Source organism: Chrysemys picta, chromosome 2 (assembly GCF_011386835.1).
Source record: "Chrysemys picta bellii isolate R12L10 chromosome 2, ASM1138683v2, whole genome shotgun sequence".
In the NCBI taxonomy this organism is placed as follows: Eukaryota; Metazoa; Chordata; order Testudines; family Emydidae; genus Chrysemys; species Chrysemys picta.
In genome coordinates this window covers 175,069,139-175,084,775 of record NC_088792.1, presented here as the reverse complement: position 1 = coordinate 175,084,775, position 15,637 = coordinate 175,069,139, and the positions used below count along the sequence as shown (strand labels likewise).

At 42.7% G+C, this 15,637-nt stretch overlaps 2 protein-coding genes across 2 annotated transcripts in view; one reads left to right on the top strand and one right to left on the bottom strand.

Annotated features, from left to right (window-relative positions):
• F13A1 (coagulation factor XIII A chain) overlaps positions 1-15,637 on the top strand; it is a 300,639-nt gene that overhangs the window by 22,918 nt on the left and 262,084 nt on the right. The gene's annotated exons all lie outside the window — the stretch shown is intronic.
• Positions 3,097-15,637, bottom strand: part of LY86 (lymphocyte antigen 86) — a 38,512-nt gene continuing 25,971 nt past the window's right edge. The window contains exons 3-5 of the mRNA XM_005305973.5: positions 14,688-14,816; positions 8,973-9,025; positions 3,097-4,639 (exon numbers count right to left, since the gene is read on the bottom strand). Of these exons, the coding sequence (XP_005306030.1) occupies positions 4,556-4,639; positions 8,973-9,025; positions 14,688-14,816 (266 nt within the window). The 3' untranslated portion in view covers positions 3,097-4,555. The remainder of the gene's footprint in view (positions 4,640-8,972; positions 9,026-14,687; positions 14,817-15,637) is intronic.

Sequence of the window (15,637 nt, the reverse complement as noted above, 5' to 3'; positions counted from 1 at the left end):
CTTCGAAGTGCAGACACACTCTCTGAAGTCCTTCTGTTGCTTTGGGGCTCCCAACTGGAATGTGCTTTACAACATTGGAGGCATGGAGATCCCACATCCACATCATCTATTCATTTTATGCATTTGTAATGGGCCAACCACAGTGTCATCCAGGCCCCCAGTCCTGCAGGAGCACATGTGGTTGGACCTTTGTGTTACATGGAGCCCCTTTCAGTTCAGTGAGACTCTGCACAGGCACAGGTTTGCTCCCATGCAGTTCCTTAAAAGAGTGGGGCCTAGGTGCCACATGGATCCTTCATCAGGAATATGGGTGTGCTATTCTGTTGCAATGAGAGCTGGGTGGTGTATAGGACTAGGATGAAGATAACTTCATGTTTTAATTTGCCATTATCCTGATTCAGACCCTTCTGAGGTCTCCCCCACCACTGTGTCCCAGAGAACCAATGAAAGAATAAAATGGAGCAGCCAGAGCCTTCTTTAGAGACACACTCAAGAGTCTAAAAAGGATCCTTAAAAATACATGCACTCATTTTGAGAAAAGAATAGCACCTTTGAAGACAACAGAAGACTACACAAATCCCCAAAGTTGTTTCCAACCCACACAGTTCCTTCAGGGAAGTCTTTGAGCACAGAATCTAGCCATCGATTTTATTTCTGCCTCCTCCTCCTCCTGGCTTCCAGGAGAGCTGATTGGGAAGTTCACAGGTCCTTGTTTCTGTGAAAGCATCCTTCCTCCTCTCTAGAGCTGTGAATCACTGGAGGATGTGCTCTCACACTAACACAGCCCAGGTATAATCAGAACTTGTTTGTTGCTATGGTAGCTTTATTTAGCTTTTTAAGGCTATTTTGGAAAGACAAATGCTGTAATTGCTAAATCTGTTCTAATTCAGGCATCACAGTGTGGCTGCGCCCCACACCTTCTTGGGACATGAAGGGGTTAACATGCTATACTGGGACCAGAGAAGACAAAAATCCCTGTCCTGCAGAAACTGCTCAAACTGCCAAGCCTGGAGGGGCCCAGCTGAGGCTGATTATGAACAGGAAATAAAAGGAGAAGCTGGGTTAAGCCAAGGGGCTTTTCAGGATGAAGGGACTGAGCCACTTTTTAATCTGGAAGCAGATGCAGCTATGGGCTGCTAAGCTGTGGAGCAGGGTTCGCAAGGGAAGCCTCTTAGTTCTTAGATAGCAAATAACTGAGCAAAGGGTTCGAGTACACCCCCAGGAATAAAATGTGTTTCCAGTTTTATTTGGGGAGTAAGAACTTGGGTTTATTTTTAGTCATTTACATAATTCTCTCTGACAGCAAGAGACAAGCAGTGTTTGTGCGGAAACCAAGGACTGTTCAGCTGGTCTTGGTGTGATGTACTGGCTTTATGTATGTGTATTTGTGTGAGATCCTCTAGTAGCTGGTCCATCAAGAGGCTAAGGGTATATATACACAGCAATTAAATACCCCTGGCTGGCCCAAGTCGGGGCTTGGGCTGTGGGGCTGTAAAATTGCAGTGTAGACATTCTGGCTCGGGTTGGAACTCGAACTCTGGAGACTCTGCAAGGGGGAAAGTCCCAGAGCCCAGGCTCCAGCTGAAGCTCCAGGCTCCAGCCTGAGCCTCGTGAGCACAAGTCAGCTGACATGGACCAGCCGCGCCTGGTGTTTTATTGCAGTGTAAACATATCCTAAGGGACCTGCTACAGTTAACACCAAAGGGAGATCTATTTTAGCTCAGGCAATAGAAGTCTGATTTCCGGAGATGAGATTGTGTTGCTCGGATGTGTAGTTTATTGCGTAACTGATTGTCCACAGCACACAGGTAGTACCACACCTTAAGTAAGAGATGACCAGTTTATTTATTTCTCCGGTAATGGAAATTTTTGGAGGTATGCTTCTGGATTGTAAAGCCCGGGCAATGTCTAGGTCATAGGGGACACCTATTTTAGTTGGAGGTGTTTCAACTAGTGAAGGCCCTTGGGATTGTTTTTCATCTGGTATGGTTGGTTGGTTGAAGGCAAGGCCATCCAATAGGATTTTAGCGGCAAGGTTTGTCATGGAAGCGAGCTGGACATAGGGAACATTTCCGTGTGCTACTAACACTGCTAGATGCGATTTTGATGGTTTCTTCTCCATATCAGTTTGTTCTGACTTTTGTAACCATGTAGGAGTCTTGTAGAGAGGGCTTAAATTTAGGGGGGAAAACCTATAAATACAGCTCTTTCTGTGAGAGACATGGTGGGTGAGGTAATATCGTTTATTGGACCAACTTCTGGTAGAAGGTACAAGCTTTGGAACTTTTTTTGTATCCATTTTTGTGATACCTTCTTCTGGGCAGGTTACAAAAAGTTAAAGTCAGTCTCCATGGTGGCTTTTCCACAACATAGTCATTGTGTGCACATCCACACGCACCATGCTGCCTAACTGTTTGTATGTGGGCTGATATCCCATACTTCCTCAGAGGTCTACCCTGTATAGCTTTATTGTCGCTGAGCACAGCTGTGACTCATTGAGTTAACTAACATAATGCTGAGTACTGTTTAGCAGGCAACTAGGATAAACTGTGTTCAACATAGCGTCAGCTAATTATGTTTAAACCCTGATCAGAACAAGGTTTAATCACAATTAGCTGTCAGTATGTTGAATGTTTTGTCCGAGTTTATACTTTGCCCATTAATTTGTGTTGAGCACTGTCAGTTAACATGGTTATTCACAACTATATTCAGTCATGGTAAAACTTCACAGTGTAGATCAGGTCCCTGAAACTTGAACACAGTTGGTGAAACTGGGTTTAACAGGTCCACCGCATGGATAGGAAATGGAGGACCATCTCAGAACACAATGGTTATTTATCAGGGGGCACTGTTAGTTCAGAGATGTATTCTTTTGATGAGATCTCAGGGCAACAGTTGGGGAATGGTTCTTTCTGAGAGAATTGAAGATGGCTTATATCTCTTATCCTGATATTTCTCTGCATTGTTAAAGCCAGGAAGGAGAGGATATTCAAGTCTTAAGCAAGAAATTGTAACTTTTTCTATGAGTTTTTTGCTTTACCTTTTGGGTGGACCTCAAAGGCAAAATACCTAAACAGAAAAAAGAACATAAAGGACTCTTTTTCATATGACTTTATTGAGAAGCAGATGGACATAATAACATATAAGCAGGGTCGTTCACATGTCATTAAAAAGGACGTAAAAAACAAAAAAGCTAATCCAAAAAATCGAAGAGTGGAGTGCTGTTACTCCAGAGAACGGATATGACGCAAGGATTGCTCAAATAGTAGGTGGAATATTTCTGTTCACATTCTTGGGTCTCTCTTTCATGGGTTTATTAAAAAAAGTCTACACAGAAAGTGCTGGGGGTGTTCTATCCCCATTGAGCACTACAGGGCTACAGTGAGGTTATGCTGTAGCTTCTATAAAAGTATGTGGATGAATGCTGCAATCGGGATGTCTGAAGAGGCTTCCACATCATGTAGGCCTTTTCCCTACTTTCCTTATGTCTTCCTGAGCATAAATAATTTGGTTTTCTTCACCGTTAATAAATGAGATGGTATCTGCAGCTTTTTGTGGCATTATATTGTATTGATTGCAAATGTTAAGTGCATGTTGAGAGTTTAACTGTGGGGTGGGTGCCTTCCTGACCTTGATATTGTAATAGCCAATGTAAGATATTGGAAGCTTACTTTTTTTTTTTTTTTAAATGGCCCTGTGCTAGGTACTGAACTGTACTGAATTTGGAAGGGATAATGTGAGGCACTCCCTCCTCCCCACCAGAGACTGAGTGCAATATAGTGGTTCCCAAGGCATATATTTCTAAGAGTAAGACCTGGGCAGTGCCAGTGCCCTCTTCTCCTAATGCAGTAATTGCAACTCCTCTCCTCTGGTATAATGTTGGCCTGACTCTCATTTAGTTAAACTAAGGTTGCTCCAAATCCCATATCATGTCAGACTGAACAAAATTGAAATCTGGGACAATCTAAGTCTATCATTGGATCCAGCATGTATAAAATGAGACAGACATTCGTTGCACCAAGTTCAGGTAGGAAAGGGTTCTGTGGTTGGAACTCCCTGCCTAATGTCAATCACAAAAGCCATCGCTCTAGCAGGCATGCCCGTTTTTGGGAACCACTGTGCTAAGTCCCCTCCTGCCTCCAGTAGCCCAGGAAAAAAGGGCAGAGTTCAAGCACCAAGCTCTGATCTCCTCCTGCTAGACAGCTCACTGAGCAATGCCTGTTTCATTCAGTTCTGTAGTTAGTGGACTAGAAGGCTTTTGAGCGTTTAAAACTCTTGCTATTTTAAAGCAGCCATATATTATAGAAACAAAAACAAATGGAGTACAGTGAATGTCATAGGATAAATTACCTCTTGGGGTTCTAGTGACTTCCTAAAAGCAATAGATTATAAACAAGAATAGCACCCAAACCTCTGAGTGGAATTATTTCCTTCAATATCACTGTAGATGTAGAATATAACTAACTTTCTTAGCTACAAAGCTTGCACTATTTTGGTGACCTGCCCCTTTAAATGAAGTGTTTCTGATCGCTTCTTTGCTTTATATGGGGAAAAATTATTTATTTTTTATGGTAAAATCAGCACAAGCAACGGTGAGATGATCTCCATTATACAGCCTCACTGAAACTGTGTACTCTCCCTGTGTGAAACAAAAGCAAAACATTAGATTAGCGCACAAATAGTACAGAACTGCCTCGCTTCATAGGAGAGAGACCCCTTTTTCATTAAAATAGTTATGCCCCTCCTGAAAGCTCTTCCAGTCCAAATATGTTTCAATGGCGGTAAAAGGTGTGGCCCATTTTTCTTGCCAAATGTCCCTCTTCGTACATGTCAAATGTTGATAGCGCAGCAAATTCAAAATTAAAACATGTTGGTGAATGCTGCCATAGGGAAACAAAACTCTTTGATATTTAAAAATTCCTTTCAGGTCCATGCAGTTTTTTTTTTGCTTTTTCTGAAACAATTGCACCTTGGCTTTTGTTATTAAGGCTTTCTCTTTACTTTGCAGCTGCTGTGTAATCAGAGTGGGAGAAATGTTCTTTTGACTGGGATTCATCCCACTCTAATCTTATTGTTCAAATATTGCACTATTATAACTTCAGATGAATTTTCACAGACGTTAACATATTAATTGGGTATTTTAAAAAAAAGCATCATCTGTAGAAACACATGACACAGACACAGAACTTGCTGTATTTTAGTTCCAACAAAACAAGTGGAAACAATAACGTTTCCTTCTGGGGACAATTTCACATCAGCACTCTGCCCAATGTAGAAGAGAAACTATGCACGGTCTAAATGTGTAGACCTGGGCTTAGGGGACATGCTAATTTCATAGGTCAAAACATCTGTCTCCTCCTAACAGTCAGAAGTATTGGGAAAGTCAGGTGGCTAAGCTCACTTAAGAGATTGAGAGGAGGACTTAATACAGAAATTTGTTTTAATTCTGGATTTTTGAGCCACATTTGGTCTTCTCTGCAGAAACTGGGCAGGAAACCTACCAGAAGTGTGGAGGCTCGGGGGAGCAGTGCTGCCTTTGGCCTCTACCCATAGAAACCTCTCTGGGTGTTCAGGGCTCTCTGGCTTTGAGGCGGCGGATGTTTGCATCTAGTAATTGATTGCTTTCCTGGGGATTCTCCTCTGTGTACCATGTGGATTTCTGCAACAGTAACTGGCCTCTTCCGCCTTGAACCTCTCTTTGGGGACAGTACAGTGTAGGTTCCGGAGGAGGCCCCATGACAACATGGCTCCTGAGTATATAGCCTTGTTTGTATTGGATTCCATAGGCGCCAACTCCGTGGGTGCTCCGGGGCTGAAGTACCCACGGGGAAAGATTGTCAGGGTGGGGCCAGGGGCGAGGGGCTGCGAGCACCCACTGGCGCCAGGGAAAATTGGCGCCTATGCTGGATTCCACTGAACAGAGTCTCTCAGAGACAACTCATATCTGCTGTGAGTGGTAGTGGGCGGCAAAATTTAAAGGTTTGGCCACCCCCAAAATAGCTCGAGTCGCTGCCCTCCTCCCCCGAGGCAGGTCCCTCCCCCCTTACTCTCAGTCTCCCTGCCTGGAAAGCAGCAGCCCCGCCCTGCGGCTCCCAGCTGTTGCTTCTGGCTCTCCCCGTGGGGCGCAGCTCATAGGCTCCAGCAGCTGCCATGCAGGGAGCGGGGCTCAGCCACACCATGTAACAGAACGGGGCCGTCAAACCTTGGTAGAAATCTGGGGAGGCACATGACCCCGCATGCCTTCTCCCCATGCGTGTCGCCTCTGGACTCTCTTGAGATTGCTGATATTAGATCAATGTTTATAATGATCAGAGCTAGATTCTGCCACCCATATACATATTGAGTAGTACCTTATTCCACTTATGGGTCAGAGTGGAAGAATTAGGCCCTTATTAGGTAATTGAGGTTGGTTTCCTGTTCTGTTACTTATAAATGTATTAATTCTTCAGTGCTCTATAGTCTTTTGGATGGATATGGGGCTACTGTGACCTGTCCCAATTGTTCTAGAATGACTGGATTTCTTTAAACTTTATAACTTTTTGATAATTTGGAAAACTGAATTTTTATAAATAAAAAAATCTGAGAAGAATGACTGTCTTTCTTATTTAGGTCTGGATTCCCTAACTCTCACAGGGCCAGATTCTTATAGAAGGTTTTCTTAGATAATCTCATTGTCCCATCTGACCTTAAAAATCTATGAAATATATATCCTTACTCACTTTAAGAACCTTATTGTAGGAGTGGTCTCACTGAAGTCAGTGGGACTACTTATGGGCCAAGTTGCTTATCAATGTCTCATGGAGTTATATACTAGTCAACATGAGCAGAATGAAGTGGTAGTAGGTCCTTGACTGCTTAATGGGATTGTACACTTTAGTTTTTGTGGCCATGATTCTCCCCACCTGCAAGTTCTTAACCAATGGCCACTCTGAGCTAGACCTCTTTGCCCCCTTCCACTGGCCTCCTCAACTCTTTGGCAAATGGTCGGTGTCTTTGCCTGGCCGAGAACAGCGTTTAGTTGTGCCTGGGCAGGTAAACAGAGGCTAGAAGGCTTTCAGCATCTCTGGCACTGTGTGCCTGTCTGTTGAAATTCAAGCAGGAGATTGGTTCAGTGTGGAGTATGCTACTTCCAAAGGCATAATGGATAAGCAGGGAAGGGGAGGGGGTAAAATAGGCCAATGAGAGTAGAAGGGAGGGACTGATGGTAAGGAAAAGAGGGGAGAGAGAGGTTGTGTCCTCTAGTCTAAACTCCTTTCACCTCCTCTCCACTTCTTCCTTTTTCCATTTCTTCTGCTTCCCCACTACCCTTGACTCTCATCTTAAGACTTCAGCAAGTTTAAGCTCCTTGCAGCAACTACTGGTATAGAAAGCATTCCTCCAGTGGTGCTAATGGTTCCTTGCAGAGGTGACCTTCCTCTTAGGAATCACCAGGAGGCGCTGCTTCCCTTGCTACCAATGCAAGAGTCAGGGCAGGGCAGTGTATTAGAGGGACAAACTACAAATATGGGGAAAACTAACCTGCTGAATGTCCCCAGCTTCCAGTACTAGAAGAGCGAATCTGTTACTGTACTAGGGACATTCTGGTAGGACCATGTGGTGGTTCTTAAGGACATAAGACTTGTCATACTGAGTCAGAGCAATGGTCCGTCTGTCACTGTATCCTGTCTCCAACAGTGGCCCATACCAGAGCTTCAGGTGAAGTGTACAGAACAAGGCAGTTGAGTCTTTCCCTCCTGGCTTCTGGCAGGCAGAGGTTTAGGGTCATCCCAAACATGGGGTTGCATCCCTGATCATCTTGGCTAATAGCCATTGATGGACCTATCCTCCATGAATTGACCTAATTCTTTTTTGAACCCAGTCACATTTTTGGCCATCACAACATCTCATGGCAATGAGCTCAACGGGTTAATTGTGCATTGTGTGAAGAAATACTTCCTCTTGTTTGTATTAAACCTGCTGACTATTAATTTCATACAATGATCCCACATTTGTGTATTGTGGGAAAGGGTAACTAACACCTCTCTATTCACTTTTTCCACACCATTCGCGATTTAAGAGACCTCTACCATATCCCCCTTTAGTCGTTGCTTTTCTAAGCTGAACAACCCTAATCTTTTTAGTCTTTCCACGTATGGAAGCCATTCCACATCCTTGATCATCTCTATTGCCCTTCTCTGAACATTTTTCAGTTCCACTATATTCTTTTTGAGATTGGGCGACCAGAACCGGACAAAGTATTCAAGGTGTGGGGGCACCTGAATTTATAGAGTGGCATTATGATATTTTCTGTCTTATTTTCTATCCCTTTCCTAATGGTTGCTAACATTCTGTTAGCCTCTTTGACTGCTGCTGTTCACTGAGCTGAAGTTTTCAGAGAGCTATCCTCAGTGACATCAAGATGTCTTTCTAAACATTACTCTGATTATTAGCCATGGTGGCATTCTTTTAGTCCTCTTATTGTCTTTTCTGGTTGGGGGTAAACATTTACTCTGAACCTCTATTATGGTGTTTTTAAATAGTACCCCTGCTACTTGTAGGTATTTAACCCTTGTGATAGCTCCTTTTAATTTCCATCTAACAATCATCCTCATTTTTGTATAGTTCACCTTTTCAAAGTTAAATGTTACCATGGTAGGGTTTGGGGGGCTTTTATCCCCTCTATGAGAATGTTAAATGTAAGTACATTATGGTCACTATTACTGATTGGTTCAGGCATAGTTACCTCTTGGCCCAGATTCTGGGCTCCAGTTCGGACTTAATCAAGAATTGCTGCCCCCCAACCCCTTGTGGGTTCCAGGACTAGCTGCTCCAAGAAGCAGTCACTGTTGGTATCTAGAAATTTTATCTCTGCGTCATGCCCTGAGGTGACATTTACCCAGTCAATATGGGGATAGTTGAAATCACCCATTATTATTGCGCTTTTTGCTCTTAGGTAACTCTTAGATTTCAGGACATAACCACAGGGAACTTACTTGGGGGATTTCATGGATTCCCAGTGTGACAGGCCCTTCATAGTAGATATGTTCTGAAAAACAAATGGATGATGATTGTGCAATGCACAAAGGAAACAAGCAGCTGATAGTATGCACTATTTTATAGCAATACTTTGAAACCCCCGGTGACAAGTGCTCTAGGACTTAAAAAAGCTTTATGGACAACAACTCTCTGAGAGAAGTGTAAGAGAGATCTTCTTAGTCTAAGAGAGATTATTCAGAGTCCCAGTGTAATCACTGCCCATGTGAGTAAAGTTGTGCAGGTGCTTCAGTGTCTGCAGAATCCGGGCCTATAATTCCTGTCTGGTGTTTAGCAAAACTAAACAGAACAGGGTTTTGCAGATTTTTAAAATTTTGAGTCATTACTCGATGCAGCAGAGAAGCCTCAGACTCTAAGGCTCCTGCTTCATGCGCAGAAGTGAGCAACCATGGCAACAGCTCTTTGAAAAGGAAAATGCTTCCCATGGCACAGGTGAAGCAGCTGGAGAGTCCAGGCCATGAGCCAGCTGTAGTCTAGTGAATTGGATTTAGGGTCAGCAGCTAAAATATCCTGAATTCTAATCCCAGTGTTGATGTCGACATTTTGGGCCCCTTAGGCAAGTCACTTGCCCTCTCTGCCTTCATTTCCTCTTTTATTAAAGTGGGGTTTAAGCATTTGCAGAAGCAGAGGTGTAGATGGGAGCTGTCTTATTTATAAAGTGCTGGTGTGAACAGTGCAGTGCAGAAAGCAGCCCCTTTCTGTAGAATCTCCTGCAGTGGGTTGTGTTTGAGAAGGAAAATGCAGCAAGTGGGACAGGCAGCTTGGAACCAGGATCAAACTGCCCAACAAGACAACAGCAGAGGACAAAAGTGGAGGAAGTATGGGCTCTGAATCCTTCTCTAACAGTTGGAGATAGAGACTCTTCACAGATCACGTTAGTCAATGAAGTCAGCCCTGGAGTATTTCAGAACTGGCAAGAGATTGAAAGTGAAATGGCGGTGTCCTAGCTTTGCAAAGCCTATGTTTGAAACTGAATTAGGCAAGATCATACAACACACATGCTTCTGAACGTGTGGGGATGCTAGTATCTCCCTGGTGAAGGTAGATGCTAATTTTTCTACTACACCATAAGTCAAACTTTGACCATCCCACCAGGGCTAGATTAAGGCAATCCTGGGCTGTAGATGTACTTCCCCCATTAGGAGACCCTGAGGTCCTGCCCATGTGTTGTGGCCACACTCTTGCTTGAGGTGGTAGCAGTAGGAGCTATTCCTAGGACTACTGTGTTGAGCAGAAACCACCACCACCAGTACTATTTTTTGGGGCATCTGGGGAAGCCGATCTAGAATTTAGTAGGAGGGTAAGTGCTGTGCACCCCCGAGTTCTATTTTTTTGTGAGCTGGGTGAATATCAGTTCCACTTCACAGATGGGGAAATAGACTCTTCTCCCCTTCACCAATATGTGGGCCTCTGCTGCGGGGGATGAGAGCAGCTTTAATCTTCAGCTACTGGAGGCTCCCAAGAGATATTCTGAATCAATATGACCAAACCCCTAGCTGACCAGAACCACCCACTTTGGTGGCTGTGTTGTTTAGACCAGGACCCTGAAACCAGTGTGATTGTCTCTCCATGGACTTTACAGAGCTGGGGCTACAGCAGAAAACAGTGTCTCCCAAGGCTGAATCCAACTGAATGCATATCTTGCTTTTGGGATTCCAGTTTAACATAGTATTCTTGATACAGTACATCTTCCTAAACCCTTGCATTTGCCTATCGGTAGGGGGCAAATGAGATAAATTAGTTGCCGTAATTATAACTAAGACAAACACTTAGCGTTGTGCATCGAATGCAAAGTATTGCCTCTTTGGAACTTTCCTGTCTGAGTTCACATAGGTTATATAGTGTGAAAGACTGATCTTATTTATGGGATCAATTCACAAATCATGGTAAACTTTCCAGTAAACAATTTCCCCCATCTTCATATTTGCAAGATACTAATAAGTCACAGCATCTGTTAATGTCCCAAGAACACTGGCTGTTTTGTTCAACCCGTCTCTTAAGGGCTAACATGACTGAAGAGATTGTCTTCAGAACATCATAAAAAGGTCTCTAGGTACTGCTGACTTCAGGCTTTCTTTTCTATTTTGTGGATTCTTTTCACTCTTACTTCCTAACAAAAGTAATTTACTCCTTCTCCCTGCCATCAACAGGTCTCTAGCAATTTACAGTAGGAAGTGGAGCGGGTAAGAATTTCCTGAGAATTACTTCAAGTTACTTGTTCTTGTGAAGCTGCCTCTCATTTCTGACAAAACACCTATAATGAAATTCTGACGCCTCTTTCTCAACTCTTTCTTAGGCTGAAAATCTTTGAACATTCTCACACTTGTTACACTATATAAAGGCCCCAGTACATCTGCACCCACCTCTTCCTTTTCTGGGCTTTAAACCTTTATAGAATTTTTACTTTTTTCTGTGTGAGTAATCATACAGTAATACTTAGCTCTTCTAGGGCCAGATCCTGCACCCATTCAACTCAATGGCACAACTGCCATGAATTCTGTTGGTTCAGAACTGATCTGAACAGTGCTCATCTATAAATATTGGAGCTGGGTGAGTATCTTTAACTCACTTTATGGGTGGGAAAAACTGAGGTGGAGAGGATGAGTTTCTTGCTGAAGGTCATATGGCAGATCAGACCAGAACCCAGCTCTTTGGTGTAGCTGCTTGCTGAGAATACGTGTCCATTTCCTCACAATTGCACTCAAAAGAAATACCTAACTTCACATCTCATATTCTGCAAGTGTAACTCATTCTACACACAAGCCATAACATGTGTATGTTCATTTGTAACTAAGGTCCGAGTTAAGGTTTTTCGGTTGAGTGTGATTGCAAGAAATTGGGTGTGTGCTTTGAGCATCCTATGTTGGATCTGAAAAAGCGAGTTTGTGCAGCCGCAAAAGTTTGTGAGTGTGTTTGGGCATTAATTGGGTAAGGTCTCTGAGTTGTGCTGGATGTGGATCCTAATGTTACCAGAATGGGTGGTTTTTCTGGTTTTTGTGACTGTGTTGATGGGCACTTGAGCAACCCTAACTCTTATGTAACTATTTTCTTGTGTGGGATATGAACGACGATCAGAAAAATTCCTCCCTAGAGAGAGGAAACTCATCTCTAAACTTAATACCACAAAGACTTTAGCAATGATTTTTTTCACTACTAAAGTTCACCTCTTTGCCTTCTTTGGAACAGCAGAGAGTATAATAGGTTTAGATCTCAAAGAAACAGACATAAGTTGTTCGGAATCATGTTTGAGAGCCCTCGTGAGCTTTGCTAGTCCAGTTGTGACCATTATACAATTTGTTTAAATAAAAGTAAAAAGATAGGTAACAAATACTATAATTGAAATGAAGATATTGGTAAAACATCCATGTATGTTTGTTCTGACACGACAGTTCTAATCATGGGTTGCTCATCTAGAAGTAAAAGATAATAGAGGAAGGAAAATGTTCTCTATTAGCCACCTTCGACTCCTCCTCAATTACTTTCCACTACACCCTCCTCTCTCCCAGCCCCATATATTCCTAGTTCTCTCAAAAAAGATCCACAAGATCTATAAATGGAACAAACTATAAAGCCTGTGGCTTTTTTAGGAGCGGGGTAGGAGAAAGCTTTACAGTCTTTGTTCTCACTACAGTGGCCAACCAAAACCTGCTTGCAACTATATTTAAACTGAGGTCAAATAAAATTTGCTTTACAAATGTTACTCAATGTGCAATGAAGATGGGGCTCTAATTGACAAAATTGAGCCCTAAAAAGAGAACACTCTGCCATCTTCACACTTCCTTCACCTCATATTTGACAGCTCAAATTATGGCCTTCTCTACACAGGGCAATGGTCAAGTTTAACAACAATGCTAACAACTGGGCCATGTCTACACTAGAGACCTTACAGTGGCACAGATGTACCGCTGCAGCTGCGCCGCTGTAAGGTCTCCCATGTAGCTGCTCTATGCCAGTGGGAGAGAGCTCTCCTGTCAATATAATTAAACCACCCTCAACGAGCGGCTGTAGCTATGTTGGCAAGAGAGTGTCTCCCACTGACATGGCGCTGTCTGCACCGGCGCTTTTGTCAGTGTAATTTATGTCACTCAGAGGGTTGTTTTTTCACACCCCTGAGTGACATAAGTTATATTGACAAAAGTGCTAGTGTAGACACAGCCTTCAAATGTGGCTGTTTTGAGCTGCTCCATGTGGGGCTGGAGACCAAACTGCATTACAACATAGTGTAAAAATGTACATTGACTATCTAGAAATACCACATCTCAATTTTGGAGCCCCATCATCTACCAAACTTAACCCCTTCCCTCTGTGGATTGCATGGGAAAGTCCTGGCTACCCAATGAAAGTGGCTATTAAACAACATGGCTTCTATTAACAACTGTGTGATAAGGTTCCATCATTAATTGAGGGCAGCTTCTAAATGAAGATACATGGCATTATTTAAACAATCAAGTGTTGTTTTATATCATGATGTACTTAAATTAGTGAAAACAATCTCCCTGCCAGGCTAAGATTAAGGATCTGCATACCCCAGAAGGGTTTGGCTGTGTGGCTTAATGTGTAAACAGCAGCTTGTGCTGGGCTCAGGGTCGACTCTAGTTCTCCTTAATGCGTTTTCTGCAGGGTGTTATTAAGCACTTCGTCAGAAGAAGACAATCTTCCAGTAGATCTGTGGGTGTCTTATTTTTTTTTTAATTCAATACACTATTGAGAAAGTCTCTGAATTTAATTTTTCTGTCTATCTGGTTTGCAGAATTTACATAATTGGTTGCTCGTGCAGTATTTCTCTGCTATTCTTTTTGATATCTCTGTACTGTGTGAAATGTCTTAGCAATTCCCCTGAGGTCATCTTGTCAACAGTGCAGTGTGCGGTCACCAAACCCACAGCCCTACAGGAAATGAATTATCATAGCGCTGATGGAGATGCAGGTGACTGGGGAAAAATAGCTTTCAAAACTAACTTACTAAACTGCCATTCTCTTAACTCCCTAGGAAATTGCCCTCCACCCGCCTTTCTTTTCAAATCAGCCCAAAGAGATGAGCATGGCATCAAGAAGAGTAAGAATTTATTATTATTAGAGATCCTTAAATAAAACCAAATACTTTAGATGGTACCAAAATGTATCATGGTCCAAATGCTGCAGTCTTTAATCCTTACTCAGGCGCAACTTCTATGAAAGGATTATGGATCAGTGAACAGGAAACACAACTTTTGAGATAGGAGACATTTCTCAAGTAATCTTGTTCATTAGCTCAGCCCTTGCTTTTACAAAAATAGGAGACAGTCCTGCAATAGTCCTCAGATATGCAAGCAGTCTTGCTGAGATAAGATTGCTACTGAACATAAGAGGTGTAGGCCCAGGCTACTTATTTACATTATATATTTAGTTATAGATTATCCTTCTAAATTCCCCTTGAACTCTGATGTATATAGCACTCAGACCTCTGTGCCATTAAAACACAAGCTAGTGAGCCCGTTATGCAAAAAGACTTTAAAAATAAAAGGATGCTCTCCTACTGTGTTTCTGTCATCCACTAACATTCTGTTGAAGTAAACAGAATGTTAGGAAGTAGTGGTACATTCAGCAGCACAGCAGATGTGTCCTGCTTGCAGTGTTCAGCACCCATCAAGTGTTTAGTATGCTAGGTAAAATTACCTCCTTTTTTCTTTCCACAGAAAATAAACCTTCGGCTATTCGGCTCACAGAGTTTCTGTGAGTAGGCTAGGATACTCTTCCCATTTATGATGAGATTAATGTCCATAGACAGTTCTTTGATGTTCTGTCCTACGCAGAAAACAGAAGAAGAGTTCAGGGAGAGAACTGTTTGGAAATTGAGCAATTATTTTTTATTTTATAATGAATTTATTAATTAAATTAATTAAATTATTAGTTTATTATTTATTTTAAAAAGATCCTATTCTTTTCTTATTTAGGCCCCAATTTCACTGAGAGTTCCTGAAACCATAGAACACTCTGTGATACAGAAATTGCCCTGTAATGTCCCTGGTGGTAGATAACAAGACATGTAGTGAATGAAGAGTTTCACAGTAGCAGCTGTGTTAGTCTGTATCCTCAAAAAGAACAGGAGTACTTGTGGCACCTTAGAGACTAACAAATTTATTAGAGCATAAGCTTTCGTGGGCTACAACCCACTTCTTCGGATGCATATCCCACAAAAGCTTATGCTCTAATAAATTTGTTAGTCTCTAAGGTGCCACAAGTACTCCTGTTCTTTTTGAATGAAGAGTAGCTTCCTTTTGAGGCTACTGGATTCAAACCCTGCAGTCAGGGGTTGTGAACAAGCATGTGCAAGGATTGTAATATAACCCTCAAACTTGTCTCGCTTGTGACCCCCGAAAACAGACATGTCCCCAGACGTCTTAGTGCTGCACACGAGTGAGCGCAGGGCCAGTTTGGCCACAGCAGCTCAAGTGTTATTTTGCGGTGTGGCCGCTCTCACTCTCTAGCTAGGCTAACTCCGGAGTAACTTTGAGTTAACTTTGCAGCGAAGACAATACCCAAAGGACAACCCCTGCCCGAACAAGTTTACAATGTGAACAGGCTGACAAAGGGTGGGAGGGAAAACAAAGGTGTGGGGAGGGGTG